The 23730-nt window shown below is 45.5% G+C and overlaps 1 protein-coding gene across 1 annotated transcript in view; it reads left to right on the top strand.

Annotated features, from left to right (window-relative positions):
- Positions 1-23730, top strand: part of AGPAT4 (1-acylglycerol-3-phosphate O-acyltransferase 4) — a 371388-nt gene that overhangs the window by 331396 nt on the left and 16262 nt on the right. Inside the window, exon 8 of the mRNA XM_086927247.1 lies at positions 1475-1673. Within this exon, the coding sequence (XP_086783373.1) occupies positions 1475-1673 (199 nt within the window). The remainder of the gene's footprint in view (positions 1-1474; positions 1674-23730) is intronic.

Here is a 23730-nt window from a genome sequence, read left to right as displayed (position 1 = left end):
GCTAATGCTAACCCAATCGCTGCCAAATTTACAACACTCGCCCCCAAGAAATAAATGCCCCGTATACAGGCCCATCTCTTTGATTAATACCCAAATTAAGCTCAATGTTAATATTCTGGCTAACGGACTACAACCTGCTTTGCCATTCTTGATCTATCGCAACCAGCGCAGCTTTATGCCAGGTACAGTACGAGACACTGCATCCAAAGGGTTCAGGTGGCACTCTCCAGGTTGAGTGCCTCCCATTTCCTGTTGTGGCTGCTTCTTTTAGATTTTGGGAAGGCTTTCAACACTGTGGATTGGTCCTTTCTTGATGCTGTCTTCCAACGCGTTGGCCTGGAACAATACTTTAGGCACCTTATTGGTCCCACATATCATCAGCCTCAGGTCCGGGCAGATCGTCTCCCTATTAGGCTAAGTACGCGCCATGGTTATCCCCTGTCCCCATTACTGTTCGCCTTCCCAATATAGCCTCTGACGCGGCTTATCCGCTGTGACGCCCAGCTGTCACAGCGGAGGGTGGGAGTGGACTGATGTGCTCAACTTGAAAAATCTATCTACCTTGCCATAGACTTCCACGGAAGCATGACAAGAAATGGGGAAGGTTGGGGGCATATTGTGGATTTGGGGATATAATTGGTTTATGGCTAATTACATTGTGTAGGTGTAATGCGACTATATTTGTGCTTTATTGGTAGTTTCAAACCAAATACAATTTTGTTATAAAAAAACATAAATAGAAATGTTCTTTTTTGAAGGTCAGCGCTCTCTGCTCCGAATTTTATGGTTCATCTTTTGTATTGTGTTTTGCTGTTAGTTGTATTTATTTAAAAAAATTAATACAATATATGCGTGTTAGTTTCTTCGAGATGAGTATGTAAATCATAGGCCAAACTACAGAAATGTTCAAGCATTAAAATATTAAAAATTTGATTTATTTGCACGGAACATTTCTTAAATCTGAGTATCAGAGAGAAAAATATTGACCAGAAATTGGAGCGCCTGTGGCCTTTTCAAATGAAGCTTGTAGAAAGATTTTTGATTCTCAAAATTATACCAGTTTAAATAAATGTGGAGGTAATGTAATTTTTTTAAAGGTGCTAGATTGAGTAGTAAAAGGACGAGAAAATGGCTTTTGAAATTAGCCACTAGAAGTTATTCAGGGGTTACAGTGAAATGTTTTCCAAGAATTTCTTATATTCAAATTATAACATAATTTTTGATATTAGAATTACAGTACACATTTTTCAGATTTAGAAGGCGTAACATGCACATAAATAATATGATTTGCTTTTTCCTTTGTACTAAATCCTTGCTTCCAAGGTCTTTGAATATTTTGATGTCAATCTACATTTTTGGAAGTGAGTGGGATCGGGGTTAAGGAAGGGTGGAATGAAAGAAAGAGGGTACATGCGATGGGAGAACTATCAAATGACAATTGTAGCACTCACTGTTTACTTTGTGTTCGTAACAGGATGCCTTCCAAGAACAGTACTACAAGACAGGATCTTTTTCAGGCATCCCCATCGTGCGTCCTCGAAGCTGGTGCACTCTGCTAAATTGGCTTTTTTGGGCACTGCTACTGATGTATCCTTTAGTCAATCTTCTCGTTAACATGTTCATCAGCGGATCATACCTCACCTTGGCCATCTTCGCATCTCTCATCATTGTTGGTAAGTGTTGTCTTCAAGGTCAAATATGGTTTGTTTGAGGTCCATAGGTGTATGTGAGCAGCTGGAGGTAAGTACAGTTACTACTTCGGTTTATTGAAAGATTCTCCTAACATGACTAGTCGTACAGAACATGTTCTTCATATCATCCATTGTTAGCATATAAACCCTGTAATAAACTGCAGTACTACTACTGGGAGAAATGTTTCTTTACATATGCATTTATTCTGACAGTAAATGTCCTGATTGTTTGCCAGTAATCTTCATGATCATAAGCCTTTCTCTTCCTCTCCACAAACCTTGCAGTTTGAGGACTAATCCCTCCCAGGTACTTGCTAACTCATGTCTAGTTATAAACTCTCACCCATCACCAGTGGAGGTGGCATAGGAAAAGTCATCCGTAATTTGTGAATTCATGCAAAAAAAATGATATTCAAACTTGGCAGATGGTGATAACAAATAGTTTGGGACGAGGCAGTATCACAGAAATGGGATACAAAAGGCATCGGCGATGTGGAAAATGCAACTCAGTGACCCTGAGCCCATTTTACCAAGGAAACAATTCAGGCAAGAAAGAGTGCTCAGCCAGTCATCTAGCTGAATCAGATTCTAATCTTCAATGGTAAATTCACCAGATAGCCTGATCCTATACAGATAGGGATAACTTAAAATATTTCACACAGAAGCAGAGGTGTGAACGTCAGTGCCAAATGATGCATTGTGAGACTTTCGAGGTGGAGTCTGTAATGTGAAATAAAGGTAGTATTGGAATAATATATAGCGCTCCTCAAATTTCAGAAATGGGGCCATCCTTACATTCCTGCTAGGATGCCAACCACTCTACTCAGAGAGCCACCTAAAGTTTCCTCTCTTTGTAGCCCAGACCATATTACATGAGCAATAAAATAAGAAATACATTATCCTAAAATAAATAGAAACAAGAGATAAAGATGTAACACCGGCAATCGGGAAGGCACCTCAAGAAAGGTTAACATCATATAGCAGCATTCGACTCGTAGGCATCAAGCCAGTATGTACAGTCACCAAAAATGATATTACAAAGAGATTCTTGGGGGCGTGGTCTGGCCACGCAGGAAGATGTCCGCCTGCTAAGAGAGCTCCGCCGAGGGATAGACCCCTGACGAGCTTTCTTCACTTACCTGCTCGTGTGGGTCATTTCTAGAACGACTGCAGCACTCGGCATGGCATGAGGATTGCTGCGGTGGTTTTCTTTTTCAGCTGACGGCTTCCGTTCCCGAGATGGTGGAGAGACGGTGAGGAGGCTGGTCACTGGGACGCGCGCTGCGGTGTTCGCGGGCTTCTGACGCCGCGCTTCTCCTCAGCGAGGGCGGCGTCCTCATTACTACAGGGCCGCGCCTCCTCGGATTGTAGGTCGCGCCCCCCTCAGACGATGAGGGCACGCTTCACCGCAGACTGCTTCCCTTAATGCTCCTGCCTCTCTTTTTAAGTACACAGCGCCCTCCTCAGGATTTTGTTATAATGGTTTTCTTGAAGTTACCAGCGATTTATAATGAAAAAGGCACCATAAACAGGGAAAGGAATGGACGTCTATAGGGCTGGCACATTCGTCATTATAATGATGTGCGCTTTCTCATAGTTACATGTGTTTTAATGTCCAGGTGCAATAGCAATGCCTGCAGGTCTTTAATAACATGACTTTTTATTTCATAATAATTGCTATCACCTGCAGAATCAGGCTATGAATGTCCCTTAAACAGCCAACGTTGCCGGTACGGGCAGAATTACTTGCAGCAGTACCGTTCCATCTTCTTTCTTGACTGTTACCACTTGGCTTTGGCGTTTTTCTTCAGTTGTATTAAGGGACATATATGTTATTTGGGTCAGAATAACTTGACTCTACCAGCTTTATCACTATTCCTTAATGTGTCCTCTTGTTTTCCTACTGTGACACTTTGCCAGTTCCGCTTATAAAGGAGGAAGCAGGCATTTGCTGTATGCTGATCGTACGCATACAACTTCTTACCTCCCTGTTATTTGATGCACCTCTGGCCTCATCATTGCTTCATATTCCAAATATTCCAATTTTTCCTCCATTCGCTATTGCAGACCACCGCTACAAGAGACATGTCTAAGAATAGGAATGGTAGCCATGGGCCTAAACAACCACTTTTCAATGAAGTGGTAAAACAATCCTCTTCCTTGACAGTTAAAGGTAATGGTTCTACGTCACCTCCTTCGTCGCAAGCTGCATTACCTCAGAGTGATAAGTCCCTATCTGATACGATGCAACGCATTTTACAAGAACTTTCTGGGGTCAATCGACGGTTAGAGGGCCTGGATATTGCTATGACTTCATTAACTGCAGAAACTAAGTCTATTAGGGCAGAACTTACTACTTTTTCCACCAGGATTGACGTAATTGACTCTAAAATAATGGACATAGAGGGTCGACTGGATTCTGTTCAGGGTTCAGATCAAGACCTACTCTTCCTCCACAGTAAGATCATCGATTTGGAAGATCGCAGTCAGAGACAATATCCGTTTTTTTTGCTTTTCCATAAAATATTGAAAAGCAAGGCATGAAGTCCTTTCTTTGTGATGCCCTTCCCACTCTGACTGGAGTTTCTTTCACTCCTCCTTTTGAGCTCCAAAGCTCTCATAGACTGGGCCCACCACGTCCTGGATCTTCTGCAAGACCTAGACCAATCATTGCCTGTTTCCTTCGGCATGAGCAAACTAGACAGATTCTATCAATGGCTAGTACACGTGACTCCTTTCTGTTTCAGGGTCATACCATTCACATGGCTGCAGACTTCTCTAAAGAAACGAATGACCGGAGGAAGGCGTTTCTTTCCATGCGACCCCAGTTACGTCAAATGGACATCAAATATGGATTATTTGAACCTGCACGTTTTCGTATTACTAGGAATGGAGAGTCCAAATACTTTTACGACCCTGTACTTCTACAGCAGTTTCTGGATAGTATCAGGTCCGATGATATGGAAACTCAGTCCCCTTCCAATGCCCAATCTTCTCAATCCAAGCCTTCATCTACGAATCCATCAACCCATTTATATACTTCTCCTCACTCTAGACAATGTGGCAGAGATCTTACTCGCCTGCCTCGCTCTCAGGATGACAAGGATTCGGCTCTACGCTCTGTCTCTTCTCACACTAACACGCAGCAAAGAGACAAGTCTAGATCGCCTCTTAAGACGCCATCTGATGCTGACTGAATTCTTTTAATGCTTTATTACTTTTCTCCTTATATAAGCTTATAGCAGAGTTTACTGTCCACAATGCTTTTGTTGCTCGCTTAATACATTGAGATTTTATTGCATGGTATAATAAGGTTTATTTTTCATTAATGCTCTCTATAGTGTTCTATGCCCTGCTACTCTTCTATATATTTACTGCTACTATGTGATTTTCAGTTTTGTGTTTATTTAATCATTTTCAGACTTTGCTTATTATATGTTATAAGGCCATTATCCATTTCACAGGAGACCTTTATTTTCCCATGTTCATTCCCCTAGCTATGGTGTTGTTATTGTTATTGCGCTTATTGCTAAATGTTTCATTTTTTACTTACTCCGGTTTTATATGATGTCACTTTGTTTCATTGCTCTCTATGTTTAAATTGTCTTTGATCATTTTCTTTTGTTTCTTTTCTGTTGTATGACTTTGTGGTTTTCCCTCCTTTTCTTCTACCTTTTATCTCTTTCCCTCCTTTTCTATGACATTGTTGGTCTGTTCCCGTTCCGTGTTTTGTTCCTTTCATTAACTATGTCTTCTCTTCTTCTCATCCTATTATTCTCGCCCAAGTTTTATACTGTTCTTTTTTGTAGTATGATCACTTTCGTTCACTGTTTTCGTATTGTGGCTTATACCTTCTTGCTCTTTTATGTTTTTGCATTAGCCATTTGGCCTCCTTAGAGTCTTTACCTGATCGCAGGTTTCCTTCACAGCTGTTATCTTATACATGGCAATCCTTTTCCGATGCATTCCTTTCCCTATGACGCTATGCTTGTTGTTAAATATGACATTATTTATTTCCTTCATCCCGCTTTGAACGGTTTCATATATATTTTTTCTAATAAGTTCTGCTGTTCTTTATGCTTCTATTCATATGCATTCTCACCCCTCCTTATCATGGTACCGGACCTCTTTCTTCATCTCATTTAACTTTCATATTTCTTTTACTTCACTTCTCACACTTCTTATATTTCTTATTTCACTTTCCTTGTCTTAATTTCTTTCTCCTCATATTCTTCTCTTATTATATGATTCTCTTAGCATGTTCTAATAATTTTATACAATATTGACTATGTTCCATGAAAGTATTGTATGTTTTCCAAATTTTGTTGTTGCAAATATGTTCTAAATGCATTTCATAATATTTCGAATTAAAAGTTACTCCCCCAGACCCCTTTTCTTATTTGCTTGAAGGGGGTCTGATCTCCCTTGGGGTTGCTGTAGGTGCACCTAGACCCGTAGTTAATAGTTTAGGTTTCTTTTTCTTTCTTTCTCTTTTTCTCTCCTCTCTAGCTTTAATACTTTTTCTTTCTATTTCTATTTGCTTTGTTTGTTCCAGTTTTCACTCTGCCTTTTTAATTATTTTTTCCTTTCCTTTCCTTTTCTTTTTCTCTTCTCTTTTCCCCTCTCATCCAGAGTAACAACTTTCTTCTACTTCTTTTCTTTCTTTCTTTTCTTTTCTTCTTTTCCTTATTATGTTCTTGTTCAATCCTATTGTCATGTCTTCTATTCATCCACTGTTGGTGATTTCCTGGAATGTTCATGGACTCACCCACTATATCAAGCGCGAGAAAGTTCTTTCTTACTTGCATTCTAAACATGTAGATATTGCCTTACTACAGGAAACTCATTTGGACGATGTTGAATCTAGTAAGCTTAGCAGGGATTGGGGTTGGTAAAGTCATTTATAGCAGTGTTTCCAAGCCTGATCCCACCAATCCTAACCCTGTTCGTAAGTATGGGGTGGCCATCCTTTTTCGGTAATCTCTTCCGTTTACAATTATCAAGACATGGACTGATCCAGATGGTCGATATGTATTTGTCAAATTGAAAATTGGGAACTCTTTTATTTGTCTTGGTTCTGCTTACGCTCCACTGGGTCCCAAAAAATAATTCTTCCTTCGTCTTAATCATCTTCTTATGGAAATAAATGCTTCTCAATTTCTCATTGGTGGTGATTGGAATTTGGCACCGGATCCTGCTCTTGACAGAACAGGTTGCATTGACACTATCAACGCTTCGGACAGAGCCATCTTCTGTGACATTCTTGCTGACACTGGTCTTGTTGACCACTGGACACTAAGTCACCCGCAGGATAAAGAATACACGTTTTTTTCTTCTACTCACGGTACGTTTTCGCGCCTTGACTACTTTCTTCTTTCGCAACATTCAGTCCGATTGGTTACTGATTCCAAGATTTTAGAAGCAGCGATATCTGATCACTCCCCTGTTATCCAGTATTTGGGGTGTCTTTCATAGATTCACATGCTTGAATCATTCCCCGTCGTCGAGACGGGAGCCTCCGGTACATAAAAAAGTAATGTCCTATAGACATACATAGAGAAAATAGGCCTAAGGGCCTCCCCTTAGTCGCCTATCCTTGTCCTTATGTAAAAAAGGACCAAACTCTCACAGTCAGCCAATCAGCTCCGACCTCCCTCTAGAACCTTCCTGGGAGGAGCCTCAGTCCCTCAGATTTTCTACCGCACGTTGTGCTAGGGAGTCTCCAGCCTGAGCTCTCCTCAGGATTCCTTAAAATCATCTAACTTTCTTATGAAAGTGATTCTTCAATCTCAACTCTTCATGGATTACTTCACTACACTGTTCTGCAGTAAGTGTTTTCTTTCCACTACTTTCTTCCATGTCTGAATCACAGAAGAAAGCCCTGTTCAGGGCCTGCTCTTCATGTGGGAAGAAAAGGATCCATGTGGATGATAAGCATGATCTGTGCTTATATTGCCTTTACCCGGACCATGTCTCGGACAAATGCAGAGTATGTAGAGCCTTCCCTAAAAAGACTGTGAGGGACAGAGAAGGTCGACTTCTCATCTGGCTCGACAGGCTTAAGGACAGAGACACTCTGGAATCATCTGAAGGCAGTGTTTCCAAGTCTTCAGAAGTCTCTAAAAAGAGGCCTAGGGTAACTTCCCCTGGCCCCTCAGACACTCCTCCTAAGAAGGCACACAAGAAGTCTTCAGAGGCAAGATCCACAACATCTTCAGTGTCTGTTCAGGAAGATGAAACCTTCAAAAAGCCTGCTCCGTCATCTACCAGACATGCCCAGAGGACTACCTCAGTCACTACCACGGTGTCGACGACGTCAGCGTCGTCGCCTTCAGCGTCGACGACGACAACTACATCCTCGTCATCAGGTAGACCTGTCTCCTCTATTATTTTACTGACATCGTCGTCGACGACGAAGACCCTGTCGTCGACGAGGACTACAACGGCGACGTCGTCGTCGACGAGCCCATCATGGTCGAAGACGTTACTTAAGAACCCACCGTCGACGATGAAGACGTCGACGAGGGAGTCGACGACGAAGACACCGTCGACGACGGGCTCGTCGTCGACGAGTGCACCGACGACAACATCGACGTCGAAGTCGTCGTCGACGACCAAGGTACCGTCGACCACCCCACCGTCGACGAGGACACCGTCGACGAAGGACTCGTCGACGAGGACACCGTCGACGAAGGACTCGTCGACGAGGACACCGTCGACGAAGGACTCGTCGTCGACGAAGGCACCGTCGACGGAAGACTCGTCGTCGAAGATGGCACTGTCTGAGCCATGGAGAAAATCCAAACTTGTGGAGGTGTCGGCCCTCGCGCTACCGCCGTCGACGACACCCTCGACGACGACAGGATCAAATGCTACGTCTGGCAAGACTACAAAGCCGCAAATCACCCCGGAAACAACGTCTCCGAGCAAAGTGGAAACGCAGCCACCTCAAGAAATCTTCCAAAGTGAGGAGTCTGAAGAGGATGACCACATGGGTCCCGCTACCTCTATCTCGGACCTTAACGTCAAATGCCAAAGCACTGATGAGGAACAGGAGGAGTTCACTTATCAGGAACACTCCGTCCAAACTAATGTCCGCACGGAGGTCACCCCCATGATATGCCTACCGGCGGCTCTCGTCAATGACCTTCCGGTACCTTGTACAAGATTACAAGCAACGCTTCCCGGATGCAGACAGTGGGAATCAGACGCCTATGGTACCTACACCTGCGTCCGCCCCAAAACAGTCTCAACCTCTCCCTCAAACCCACCGGGACAAGGTCCAACCTCAGGTGGTGGACTCCTCAGATGAAGAGGAGGAGGAGTTGGAGGAAGGAGAGGTCCAGGAGGTCCACTCAGACCACGACGAGGAGGATGAATATGTGGCGTCATCCCCTGCTTCACCGCAACCACGCCAAGCGGACTCACCGCCTGTGGACATTGGCGGCTTCCACAAACTTGTGGAACGGGCGACGAAGAGATTCCATATGGTCGTGGAATCAACGGAAACGGAATGCTTCTTGCACGACTTTAAAGAGCAGCCGCAAAAGTCGACTAAATCTATTCCAATTATAGAGTTCTTATGGGAGCAAGGCAAAAAATTGATGCTAACACCCGCCTCTGTGCCCGCGGTTGTTCCACGCCTGGACAAGAAATACAAAGCCCCACTTACTGCGGCGGCTTGCCTCAACGGACACCCCAAAGCTGATTCAGTGGTTACGCAGGCGGCCCAGAAGAACTCCCGCAACCCTTCCTCCCCGCTGTCCGCCCCTCCTGACAAAGAAGGCAGGAAGCTTGACACGATTGGGAAGAGATTCACGACAACATCGGCCATGACCATCAAGGTGGCCAACTCCATCGCCTTATTGGGACGTTACAATCGCCAACTTTGGGAGGACATAGCCCCTTACGTAAAGGAACTGCCTGACGCAGTCCAGGGTGAAGTCAAGGCTCTCCTTGTAGAAGGTCAAACTTCGGCTGCGGAAATAATTGACTGTGCTATTGACGCAGCCATGACTGGCTTCCGTCAGCTTGCCGGAGCTGCTGTTCTGCGCCGTCAAGGATGGCTGAAAGCAACGTCGTTCCGCCAGGAGGTACAAGCGAAGGTGCTGGACATGCCCTTCGATGGCCAGCATCTTTTTGGGGACAAGATCGACGAGGCACTGCAGACCATAAAGAAGGACACCGATACTGCCAGGGCACTGGGCACTTTGCAGTCGCGAAACCAGTCCTTTCGAGGCAACCGATCCAGAGGTCAGTCCTCTTATCGAGGTTCCTATCAGAGCAGGTCCTCGTATTCATACAACAACAAGAACCAATACCAACATAAGCAACAACAACAAGGTCATCAATCTTCATACAGAAGATCTAACTTCAGAGGCAAGAATACCAAGAGGGGCACTGGCGGCCGCCAGTGACCGATTACTCCAGCCAGTCCTACCACCCTCTCCATCCTTTCAAATTGGAGGAAAGTTGACCCATTTCCTCACCAATTGGCAACACATCACCACGGACCGGTGGGTTCTCCAAATGATACGATTCGGCCATTCTCTCGAATTCACCACCATCCCCCCCAATACACCTCCCCAAAGGCGGGCGCACAAACACCTACGCCTGCTTCTCCAGGAACTTTCTGTCATGCTACAGAAAGGAGCCATCGAACGGGTTCCTGCATCTTTATAAGGAAAGGGGTTTTATTCCCACTTCTTTCTTGTACGACAGAAGGAGAACAAGTGGAGGCCCATTCTAGACCTCAGGGCGCTCAACGCTTTCCTGCCGAGCCAATCGTTCAGGATGGTGACGATCCAAGAAATCCTGGGCACTCTGGAAAAGGGAGATTTCATGACATCCTTAGATCTCCAGGATGCCTACTACCACTTCCCCATCCTCAAACGCCACAGAAAATTCCTGAGGTTCGAAGTTGCAGGCCGACACTATCAGTTCAAAGTCCTGCCGTTTGGCCTCAAATCCGCGCCGCGGATTTTCACAAAGTGCCTTGCACCGGTGGCATCCTTTCTGCGTCAGCTGGGTCACCAAGTCTTCCCCTACCTAGTCGACTGGCTGGTGAAAGCACCCTCACCAGAAGGCGCGGCCGAATCCTCCAGCGCCTGCACCAATCTTTTTCAGAAGCTGGGATTAACCCTTAACCTCAAAAAGTCCTGCATTATCCCTACGACAAAAATTACCTTCCTCGGGGCTACCTTGGACACGGAGTGCACAAGAGCCTTCCCCTCTAAGGAAAGGACGGACAAGATATTGTCCCTAGCCACGGCTGTGGCAACAAAGACACACCTCAAAGTCCGGACTTACACATCCCTCCTGGGAATGATGTCTTCCTGTATACTTCTCATCCCTCACTGCAGACTCAGGATGCGCCCGTTGCAGGAAGCTCTCACGAGCCAATGGACTCAAAGTACTGGCTCTTTCGAGGACATTGTAAGGATCACACCAAAAATGACCAGAAGTCTGGAATGGTGGAGGCGTCGAAAAAATCTAACCATAGGATTACCATTTCTCCTTCCGGCGACGCCTCTGGTGATCACCACGGACGCCTCCCTGGAAGGATGGGGCGCTGTTCTCCAGGACCTTCGGATCAGCGGCAAGTGGGACGCACAGGAAAAGCTGCTCCATATAAACCTCTTAGACCTAAGGGCTGTCTATCTTGCTCTCCAGGCCTTCCTACCACGCATCCAGAACTCCCCAGTGCTCGTCAAAACAGACAACACCACAACGATGCTCTATCTAAACAAACAGGGGGGAACGCGTGCGCTCTCTCTATCACGCGAATCGCAGAAAATCTGGAACTGGCTAGTGATACACGGTATCCAGCTCAAAGCAGACTATGTACCCGGAAAAGAGAATACCATCGCGGACGCCCTGAGCAGACAAAGATCCCTCTCCCACGAGTGGGAACTGAGCGACAACGCTCTGGCTCACATCTTCTCTCAATGGGGAGTCCCAAAGATCGACCTCTTTGCCACCAAGGAGAACGCCAAATGCCCAAACTACGCAAGCTGGCGTCCCCAACAAGGGTCACTGGGAAATGCTTTTTCCATCGGTTGGTTCAGCGTGTTTGCGTACGCTTTTCCTCCGTTTCCGATGATCCCGAGGCTCCTCAGGAAGATGAAGGCGGAGCCCTGTACCCTGATCCTGATTGCCCCGTTCTGGCCGAGGCAGCACTGGTTTTCGGATCTGCTTCGACTTTCCATCAGGTCACCGATTTGTCTGAGGCACCACCCGAACCTCATAACGATGTCCAACGGGCAGGTGCAGCACCCGAACCTCCTCTCGCTGAAGTTATCAGCCTGGCTCCTGAGCACAGAGAGTTCTGTAACCTAAACATCCCACAGGACTGCAGAGATGTCCTAGCAAAAGCGAGAGCGGACAGTACAAACAAAACCTACTCTCTCAAGTGGAAAAGGTTCTGCATTTGGTGTTCAGGCCAGGGCCTACGACCGCTCGCTGTCACCCCTGAACAGATATTACCATACCTCCTACATTTGGCACAGTCAGGACTGGCACATGCATCCATTAAGGTTCACCTGGCAGCTATCTCTAGGTTCACCAGAACTTTCACAGGGCCTTCTCTGTGGTCAAGTAGACTAGTCAAGCAATTCCTGAAGGGGCTCTACAGATCCTTTCCGAGGCCTCGGAAAGTCCCTCCGACATGGCAACTGAATCTGGTGCTCAATCAACTCACGAGACATCCGTTTGAACCCATTCATCGAGCATCTATCAAATACATCTCCTGGAAAACGGCACTCTTGCTCGCTTTAACATCAGCCAGGAGGGTGAGCGAGCTACAGGCTTTGTCCATTCAGGAACCATATCTGCAGTTCAGACAGGACAGGGTGGTGCTGAGACCGAACCCTAAATTCATACCAAAAGTGCCTTCGGACTTTCATCTCAATGAACCGATTGTCCTTCGGTCCTTCTTTGCGAACCCTTCCACGACAGCAGAAAGGGCGCTACATTCTTTGGATCTCAAGAGATGCCTAAAGTTCTATCTGGATAAAACTAAGGCTCTCCGAAAGTCTTCACAACTGTTCGTGGCATACAGCAGTCCAAGAATGGGCCTGCCTCTTACGAAGCAAAGCATCTCAAGATGGATCTCATCGGCGATTGCATTCTGCCACGACAAGGCTGGACGGCCTTTGACTGATCATGTTACTGCTCATTCCACCAGGGCGATGTCCACGTCAGCAGCGCTGTTCGCTGGAGTGCCAATCTTGGACATATGCAGAGCGGCGACCTGGAAGTCACCGCACACGTTCTCCAGACACTACTGCCTGGATATCGAACTTCAGAAGGATGCGCCAGTGGGCCAGGCGGTGCTTCGCCATCTCTTTCAGTGAGGTGAGCCTTCCTACATCCCGCCATCCAGGTATGCACATTCTTTGCTCTTGTGATGTTCTAGCTATGCCGTCCCCATGTTATATGATAATATATGCATTGTCTAACATGTTACAGAGCGATTTTACATCACGCATGTGCATATCTGATTGCTAGCTACTCTGATTCAGGCATGTGAATCTATGAAAGACACCCCAAATACTGGATAAGAACTGCGTTACTTACCTGTAACAGCAGTTATCCAGTATTGGTGTCTTTCATAGATTCACATGCAACCCTCCCGCCTCCCCTGGAAGGACTCACATCCCTCTCTGACAATATTACGCCAACCTAGCTGGGTGCGTACGAAAATCTGAGGGACTGAGGCTCCTCCCAGGAAGGTTCTAGAGGGAGGTCGGAGCTGATTGGCTGACTGTGAGAGTTTGGTCCTTTTTACATAAGGACAAGGATAGGCGACTAAGGGGAGGCCCTTAGGCCTATTTTCTCTATGTATGTCTATAGGACATTACTTTTTTATGTACCGGAGGCTCCCGTCTCGACGACGGGGAATGATTCAGGCATGTGAATCTATGAAAGACACCAATACTGGATAACTGCTGTTACAGGTAAGTAACGCAGTTCTTCTTCTGTCTCTAGATTTGGGTCTTATGAGTCCGGGGCGCAAATCGTGGCGTTTGAATATCAACAAATATAAAACGCCAGCGGGTAAACTTCTTTTGCAGTCCCACTTACGTGATTATCTTCTCAATAATGAAGATTCGGTTTCCTCTAAAAGAATCGTCTGGGCAGCTGCTAAGGCAACCATCAGAGGTCAACTTATGCGGGACGCTGCTCTTTATAATAAAAAGAACGCTGCCCAACAAATTGATCTGGAAAAGGATATACGCCGACTCTCTCAATTATATATTTCAAAACCAACTCTCCAAAACCGAAAGTTATTGGAACAGGCGCGCATGTCCCTCAATACTCTTTTTACTTCTAAGGCGGAATATGCCTTACAAAAGATGAAAGGTCGTCACTATGAACAAGGGGAGAAAGCTGGTCGGTTATTGGCTGCGCAGCTGCGTCAAAGAGAGGCCGCTATGGCGATTCCAGCCATCAAATCAAGTGGTGGTGATATCCTTACTCGACCACAAGAGATAGTTGAGGAATTTGCCTCATTTTATAGATCTCTCTACTCCCCAAACACTCAGGTAGACACGCTAGCGATGTCTAAATTTCTAGATGAAGTACATCTTCCGCGACTCTCCGATGAGGGTAGGGCTCTACTTGAGGGAACTATTACGAAGGAGGAAATTTCCTCAGCTATATCTGCCTTACCGTATCATAAAGCTCCGGGAGATGATGGTTTTCCTCCTGAGTTTTTTAAATAGACTGGTCAGAGTATGACTGCTACTCTCCATGCTGCCTCTGGGGAAGCCGAGGAGGAGTCTTCTCTTGGTTCTATCTCTAACAAAGCCATCACAGCGGTCTTGCCAAAACCTGGCAAGCATCCTCTATTGTGTGGTAGTTATCGTCCTATATCTCTTTTAAATTCTGATGTTAAGATTCTTTTTAGCATTCTCGCATCACCAATCCGCAAGGTTTTACCTTCTTTAATCCATAACTCCCAAGTAGGTTTTGTTCCCGGTCGTTCCTCTCGAAACCACTTACGTACTCTCTCCCATGCCCTATGGTCAGCTAAGCATCTTGCCGATGATGCCCTACTTCTTTCTTTGGATGCTGAAAAAGCATTTGAACGCATCGAATGGGAATACCTTTTTACCATAATGCAAAGATTTGGATTAGGAGATCAGTTCATAGCTAAAGTGCGACTACTTTATGATAGCCCATCTGCTCAAGTTAACTGTGGTGGTTTTCTTTCTACCCCATTTCCTATCCGGAGGGGTACCCGTCAAGGTTGTCCACTCTCCCCTCTTCTTTTCCTTTTGGCTGTGGAACCTCTGGCTGCTGCAATTCGTCAATTGGTTGCTGTGGTGGGCGTTCCTCTTCCAATTGGTCATTCAAAAATGTATTTATATGCGGATGATATTCTTCTCACAATTACTGATCTTCCCCGCTCTCTCCCTGCTCTCCTCCGTGTCATTTTCTTCTTTCTCTGGCTATAAGATAAACTGGGATAAGAGCGAAGCCTTACCTATGTCCATTGGTACTACAAAGGATGCAATCTCTGGTTTTCCATGTCATTGGCAACCTTCTCGGCTTAAATACTTAGGGATACTCCTCAATAGGGGATTGGATAACTTTGTCACGGACAATATAACTCCTTTAATTGCGCAAATGCAAAGAGATTTCAATAAATGGAAGGCCCTGGGTTTATCCCTTTGGGGACGGGTTCAGGCGATTAAGATGGCCACCCTACCACGTTTTCTTTATGTTCTGGGTATGCTCCCTTTGACTATTCCTTTGACTACTCTTCGGTCCATTGATTCAAAAATTAATTTTTTTATATGGGATACAGCTAAACCGTGTCTCACCTTAGCCAAATTAAAATCCCACCAATTGCAGGGAGGTTTGAGTCTTCCCTCTATCGAGCACTATTCCCTTTCCCTTCATCTTTCCCATCTTTCTTTCTTTTTACCTAAGTCTAAAGACATCCCTCAATGGGTTCCACTTGAACGCCACTTATTGGCTTCTGGCCCTGGTTTGTCCCTTCTTTATGGCAAGGGTTCCAGTTCTCTTGACCCCAAAAATCCTATATTATCTGCTATGTATAAGTCTTGGCAAAGAAGTCATCGTATCCTTAAATCTAACTCGCGGCTTCATTTTGATGCTCCTATATGGTCTAACTCGGCTATTCGGGTTCGAGGTCGCACTGTGTCCTGGCCTCTGTGGTAGGAAGCTGGTATTCATTCCATGGAACAACTGTTCCATGGTGACAATTTTAAATCCTTTCCCCAATTCAGTGAGGAATTCCATCTACCACCCACACAATCCTGTAAATATTCCCATCTTCAACAAGCTATCACAAAACATCTATGTTCCCCACCTGAGCTGTTGTTCGCTTCTCCTATTTTATCCTATCTGAATTTATGGGGAACTGTTAAGGGTGTCACTTCCGGTCTTTATAAGACTTTCTTACATCCTCTATTTTCGCAACCCCTTTCAAAAGCTCTTCAATTGAAATGGCAATCACGCCTATCTGTGATATGCACAGATACTCAGTGGGATCTCATTTTGGAAGGATTACATACCGGTGTTCGAGAAGCTCGCCTTAAATTCTGTATTTTTAAAATTCTCCATGAATGGCACTGGTCCCCGGTCAAATTACATCATGCTAAGTTACTTTCGTATTCTTTCTGCTGGAGATGTTCTGCTTCCGGTTGTGATATAACGCACATTATCTGTGAGTGCCCGCGTACTAGATCATTTTGGCTTTTTGTACGAAAGACTTTGGCTCATTCTATGTCATTGCCTTTGCCCTTTACCTCGGCAAATATAATCTTACATGACTTTCGTGGCCTTCCAAAGTTTACTAAACCACAGACTCGTCTCCTCCATACTGCTCTAGCCACGGCAAAAATTTGTATATTGCGTCATTGGAAGTCTTCATTATCTCCTTCTCAGGAGGAGTGGTTGGTGGCAATGGTACAAACAACTTCTTACGAACGTATAATTTATAATTTGCAGAATCAAGCTTCCATTTTACTCCAAGTTTGTTTCCCATTCCTAGAAACCACAGTGGATAATGACTCTGTCTCTATTCCTTCTTCTTCTACGGCTGCTCTTCCTTCTTAATTCCACCTTCCTCGCACCATGCTCACTCTCTTTTATTCCTCTCTCCTTTATTCTCATTTTTCTTACTTCCATCTCACTTCACAATTAGTTTTTGTTACTCTGGGGGTTCCTTTTCTTTTTCTTAAGTTTCTTTTTCTTGTCTCTCTTTTCTTTTTATTCCTATTTTTGCCCTATGAATTCTAGAGGATTTGTTGTTTTATGCCTCTGTTGTTATATTTTATGACTCATTTCCTCATTTATGCTATGTTTCACTTTATCCTCTGCATATGTATCTGCATTTGTGCTTTATCTAAAATGTTCTTAATAAAAAATTTCAACACAAAAACAAAGAGATTCTTCTGACACCCCGCCCCAGATACCCAAAAGAGTACAAATGTAGAACCCTCTGCACAACTAGGCCAGGGACACCTAACTAAAGAATGATGTAATTGAGAACTTCTCAAAGGGCTGAAAATGTAATGTTTTGATACCTCAATGCCAGGAGCTCTTTCCTCAAGGCGTAGACGTCCGAATGCAGCAGAACATTCTGTTGCAAAAATCAAGGAGTTTGAGTGGGATCATGGGATAAACAGTGCAGATTATTTATATATATATATATATTTTTTAAACAATTTTTATTATTTTATTGAGCAAACGTAGGGCATACAACAGTCATTTGATGCATACAAGGAGAATGGTAAGCGGATCATTCCATTTGGAATACACAAAACATGAATATGCAGAAGTGTTACGAGGAAGGTTATCCGGTACAACACATTAGGTCCCCCCACCCGTTGCATCTTTACTCCGAGTCATCCTCACTGTCTAACATCGGAGGCTCGCATCAGTGCAGATTATTTGATGTTGATGTGATCACAAAGCTAGCTAGTAGCAAATATACAACAATAGTTTGCTAGAGCAGAGAAGGATGCATCCCGATTGATGGAGCAAAGGATGAGAATCCAAGCTTGGGGAACTTCCATATAGAGCAGCACAGGAAACGATGGTATTTTTTTCAAAAAGGGACAATCCCAGTCATCTAAGTCGTCCCTTTATTCTGCTTTTCATCTGAAATTCAGAATCTAACACAAGTGCCCCTCCCTCAGTGTTGGCATGCGACTTGGCCACAAGATTGTCTGAGTCGATCAAGACTTTGATGAGACTGAATGCCTTGACAGAACTGAAGATCGCCCTTGGATCCAGGTACTGTAGTAACCAGGGACTCGCTGCTTTTTCACTTTCATACTATTATTGATTTATAATATCTTATTAGAAGTGAGGTAATTCCTCTGGTGCAGTATCTGTAATGGCCGTAACATTCATTGAGAGGGCATAATAAGTTTACACTGCCTGGTGAAAGCAGTGTAAAGCACAGATTAAAAGCAAATTAGAAAATATGCTGAATAGGGAAAGACCAGGATTGAATATATAGTATTATTTTTTCGTTTGAAATTTGGAATTAAAAAACAATACAAATATAGATTTGGGAAATGCCAGTAAGAAGGTTTTTCGAATGAGATGAATTCATCTGCATTCTGTATCCCTTAAAGAGTACCATATGTTGGGAGGTATAAACTGATGGGGTGACCCTCACTGCTTGAACATGCTATGCCACATTGACCACCCAATCATCCAAATGGAGAGGGAGAAGGATTCCCTTCGAATGCAGAATACCCAGCAGTACAGTGATCACTAGGATAAAAAATTGAGAATTGGTGTTAGCTTGAATGCAGAACCTGAAACTGGCAGTAATTGGTAATCTGCCAGGCACAGTGCCGGAGGTTTCCAAAGCCTCTGGGAGATGGTGATGCCCTCATCTCAAGCTGCATGATCTTTGCTGCTTAGACATTCTTTTGAAAGGGCAGCTATGAACCGTTCGAGCGCCCCAGTATAAAGTGGGTTGTTTTGGCTGTGAAGCTTTTGATTAAACTGGGGAAGCTTTGTGCAGTGTCATGTGGGTGTTGATTAGCATGCTTCTCTCATTTTTGATTCCCCCAATTTGTCAATAACTTTTACCTCAATTTTATTACATCATCTTTTTGGTTTTATTGCCATGTTATCACCTTTGTGAGGCTTGACATACCAATTGTGCCTCACTGAGAAGAGACTGTTCCCATTGCATTTTCATACGTTTGAGATCATGGAAGGCATCTTCTGATGCTTCATCTTTGGCTTGCCCTTAGAGTTTTATCAGTGCTGTACCCTGCTTATTCATTTTGTTGGGTATTTTCTGCAGAAGTGGGAAAGGATTCTGTTTGCACCTCTGCTGTGTGAGGAATCCTGTTTGTCTATTTATATATCCACCAGCTTATTGAAATTCTCCTGCCAAAAGGAATCAAACTAGGAGATGTCTCCATTTAGATAGACCCTAGCAGCCGTCGGAATACTGGAACAATGGATGGAGGAACATGGACATTTAAAAGCATTGTCAAGGATTTGTATATTGTGCCTGATATAATTAGATAAGTAATGGGAAATGTTGCATCAGTAATATGGTAACCTCCCTCATGCGAATCCCGAATTAAAGAGTCTCTGGTATCCTTCCTGGATTAAAAAATGCATTTGTTTCCCATCAGATGCACCTCCTGGAGCATCTGGAATTCTGACTTATAGTGATTTGCCATTTTGACAACTGCTCATCTTTTAATTATATCCCACGTTGCATTGACTTTACATGAGAAGTGTGCGGGGTCATAGGTTTGTGCCATGTCAGTCACAGTGGTGTGTTGAACAAGTGTTGGGGATATTGCCGATATGACATCAAAGAAGGCCTGATAAAGGACACTGCTGAAAACTAGGTATAGAAAGCCCCTAACTTGAATGTTCTCATCCCTCCCATACTTCAAGAACTGAGGTATCTGGGTACAGACGTTTCAAGAGCTAAGTAAAATTATCAGGACCTCAATTAGACCTGAGGCAACTTTAGTATTATTTAGGTTTTCACGTAACCTTAGTACATTAGCAAAATATGCCCAGTGTTTTCTTTGTATTGCCATGGCTGTTGCTTAGTCCTTGATACAGGAAAATAAAGAAGTAAAATTAATCTTTGTGCTGCTGATCAGGAGGTCTAGACGCTTCACCGGTCTCTTTCCACATTTCATTACGTACGTTTTACTTAAGTTAACAAATAGGCCCAGACTTGCATATAGTTGAGGAAGCAGGTGAGCAACCACCGTTGAGGAGTACGGGCCATAAGTACAGTATCGTCCGCATAGAGAAGGACCGGAATCAGACGATCAGCAATGTTAGAAATGGGATTTCTGGTTGGCTAGGGCTTGCGTCCAAGCAAGGCAGAAACCACCACTCGAGTCAGGGCAAGGGAGTTACACGCTGAAGATAACCCCTGCTCACCACCTTGGTAGCTTAGCAAGAGAGTCATGCTTATTCCAGAGGCAAAGTGTAAAGCGTTTGCGCAACACACACATACACACAACAGCAACACACTAGGCACACCACAAAAGAAACTCCACCCAAGGTTATATCAAAAATAGCCTTTGTATTATCATAAACACATTAGAAACGTGATTACACATTTACTTTGTGCCAACTGGCAATATTCACAGGGGATTATATACAGGACCAGGCCAATGGGGCCACGGTCAGAACCATCAGAGCAGGTAAGTAAATGTAAAACACAACCAGTAACTACTGGTTCCATAATGACCTAAGCATTATCACATTAGCATTAGGCACCATCCTGAAATATCATAACCGAACATTAGGCAATAAATCACATTAGGCCCAAACCTCCTTAGCATAAACACATTACACACTAGGCCACACTAGGCTTCACCAGCATAAATACATTCTGCAGAAACATCCTAAACATAAACACAATATGTCATAGGCATCACAAGCATAAATCACATTAGGCATAACTCAGGGCGCATAAATCACATTTGGCATATACCTCACATTAGGCATAAATTACATTATGTGCCGACCTCATAAGCATGACCACATTATGCAATCCTTATGGCTTGGCGCCCTTCCAGTACACACAGATACCACTAATGCAAATGACCCCAGGCCAACTGTCCTTACACCGGGGCTCAAATGCCCTCTGTCCAGAAAGTCAGGGCTCCTACAGGACCGGCTACTGGCCCTCTGGCTGCCAGTTCAGCAAAGTAAAAGTGTGTAATGCACTGGAGCATGGGTGCAACTCACCCCTTCCTCTCTCTCAAAGAACTTGCCCCTGATGTTGCAGTTGCCCGCTACTGGCGCTCCTGGCCTTGAGTGCCCCCACAGGGACTCTTCAAATCAAGATGTGCAACATTGCAGCTGCCCACTGTCAAGCGGGGCAGCTGTCACGGGAATGTAGGCGAGACTGGCACCACTGTGCCTCAGGAGCGACCACAGGGGGAGGCCACTGACAATGTGCCCTGACACACACTCCCACCAGGCTCCCAACTCGACCTCTCTGGAGTCCCACACTGGGACCCTTAAAACAAAACGTGCCCCAACGTTGGAGTGAGCCGCTCTCCTGCAGGACCACTCAGGCACCGACAATGTGCCTCAGATAGCCCCCACGTCACTGGGCCCTTCTGGTGCCCCTTTTGGCAGGGGGGAGGCACCCACAATAGGCAACGTAAAGCCAAACTCACCGGAGCGGCTCAGGTACTACTCTCTTCTGCTCCAGGACCCGGGGGAGGAGGCTCCTTCTCCTTCCTTGTATATACCGGGGAGACGGCTGCACAGGACTCCTTCTCCTCGGGTTACCGGTGACATGCAGGCGAGGTAGGCTCCTGCCTGGATGTCCTCTTCTGGGCCGGTGCAGCAACACGTGGGGCTCTCCCTTTACCACGGGAACCCTGCTGATCAGCTGCAGCCCCTCTCCTCCCTTCAGGCGGCTCTCCTGCAGCCACAGGAGCGAAGGGGGGTGGAAATGAAGCCTCCAAGGCTCTTGCGCTTACCAGCAGGCCCCACCCACAGTCAGGCGGATGTGCCTGGCTTCCTGGTCGCCGTGAATCGCGGCGGCTGTTTCTCTTCCTTCTCTTGTCGCAAGCCGGGGTGGGAACCCATCAGACTCAAGGCAGACGCGGGGTGGGCACCTGTATTAAATAAATACAAAAGCGGGGTAGGCTCCCGTTCTTTGTGAACACTACCATGCGGGGTAGGCTCCCGCCTCGAGAACCATAAAGGCGGGGTGGTCTCACGCCTCAGCAGAAATACGGGAGGGGGGCTCCCGCTCTGTCCCCAGGCACGGGGGAACCCCTCAGGCTGGGGTTCCCTCCAGGAAACTTACACTGCACTGCAGCTGCAGAAAAACAGGCACCTCTCTCCTGGGAGCAAAAGAAAAGCGCTCACAAGGCGCAAGGAGCCACAGCTCCAGCAGGAAAAGTCCTTAGGGATCAAGGGGCACAGCTGGACCCAGGGAGGCCAGCACACAGGGCCCTCCAGCAGGGAGGCTAGCCCCCATGACAGTTCCTTCTGGGCCCCAACAGCAGCAAGCCCCCAAGGGTCCAGGAACAGCACAAGAACATGGATCACAGCCCCTACATTTATACCACATTTTCCTTTGTCTGCAGAGCACACGGCTTGGGGGGACCAGCTAGAACTATTTCTGGAGCACTCTGTTTACAGTGTTTACACCCTTCTTTGGGAGATGGGGACTCAGCCATCAGACACACCACAGGGGGCGGAGCCAGCATTCACTAGAGCAGGCACAATCCTATTCAGGGACCAGGGACTTCTCCTCCCACCACTCCAAATGCAGATGTCCCATTCAGCCTAGCGCTTACTCACCCTGCCCCTCCTAGAGCCACACACACCTCACCCGCCCCTGTCACTCAAAAGCCAGACATGCAATTCACATCAGGCAGGCAGGCGCATAGCACAGAAATGCCAACTTCTAAAAGTGGCATTTCTAAAATAGTTATAATAAATCTGCGCACGCCATTACGTAGCATTTATTATCACAATTCCAAACTTGACCATGATGCGCTTCTCATATCAGGAATTACAACTGAAACTCTTATCAGGGAATCCCCAATGCATTCCTATGGGAGGGCAGCCCCAAAGTAGTGAGAAACCAAAATGGCTGTTTGGCACTACCAGGACATGTCACACACTTAAGGTACATGTCCTATCTTTTAACTACAATGCACCCTGCCCATAGGGCTAGCTAGGGCCCACCTTGGGGGTGACTTACATGTAGTAAAAGGGGGGTCACGGACATGGCGCACACTTTAGGTGCCACGTCACAGCGGCAGTGACACTGCGCGTGCAGGCCCTGCAATGGCAGAGGCCTGGGCTAGGTTAGACACGCTACTTTGGTGGGTGGCGCAATCAGTTCTGCAAGCCCACCAGTAGCATTTAATTTACCAGCCCTAGGTATATGGGATACCACTTTACAAGAGACTGACCGGTAATTAAATAGGCCAAACAGGTGTAGACCAATCTTACCATATTTATCACAGAGAGCACACACTCTTTACACTGGACAGCAGTGCTAAAGTGCGCAGAGGCCTAAAACCACCAACACCATGTCAGAAAAAAAGCTAGGAGAAAGGCAAGAAGTTTAGGGAGGACCCTGCAAAAAGGGTCAAGTCGATCAGGCAATTTTTGGGAGATCACTACAGTTCTTCAGTAACCAAAACTGTTAACCCCTTCCATGCGGCCGCGATTCCCCTGGTGTGCTGTAAACAACACGAACAGGGGTGGGCCGTGACAAACCCCAGCCGTCATCAGCACACGAGCACCGTAGTGCATGACGGCTGGGGTTCGTCATCAGCATGGAAGGGGTTAATATACAGAGTAAACAGGAAGGGAGCGAGGACACAACCTTGTCTAACTCCACTCTCTATATTTTCCTTATTCAGTTGTTTCACTACAAAATATTTTAGCTGTGACTTAGCACTTTAATGTGCGCTATTGATACTGTAGTCATGGGTAATTTGAGAATTGAATTGTAGATGCTATTTATTCATTGATGTATTTAATGGAATTATATTGATTTATGGACTAGAAG

The sequence above is a fragment of the Lissotriton vulgaris genome, chromosome 6, assembly GCF_964263255.1.
Source record: "Lissotriton vulgaris chromosome 6, aLisVul1.2, whole genome shotgun sequence".
In the NCBI taxonomy this organism is placed as follows: Eukaryota; Metazoa; Chordata; class Amphibia; order Caudata; family Salamandridae; genus Lissotriton; species Lissotriton vulgaris.
The sequence above is the reverse complement of the archived record's forward strand: the minus strand, read 5'-3'. Positions and strand labels throughout refer to the sequence as shown.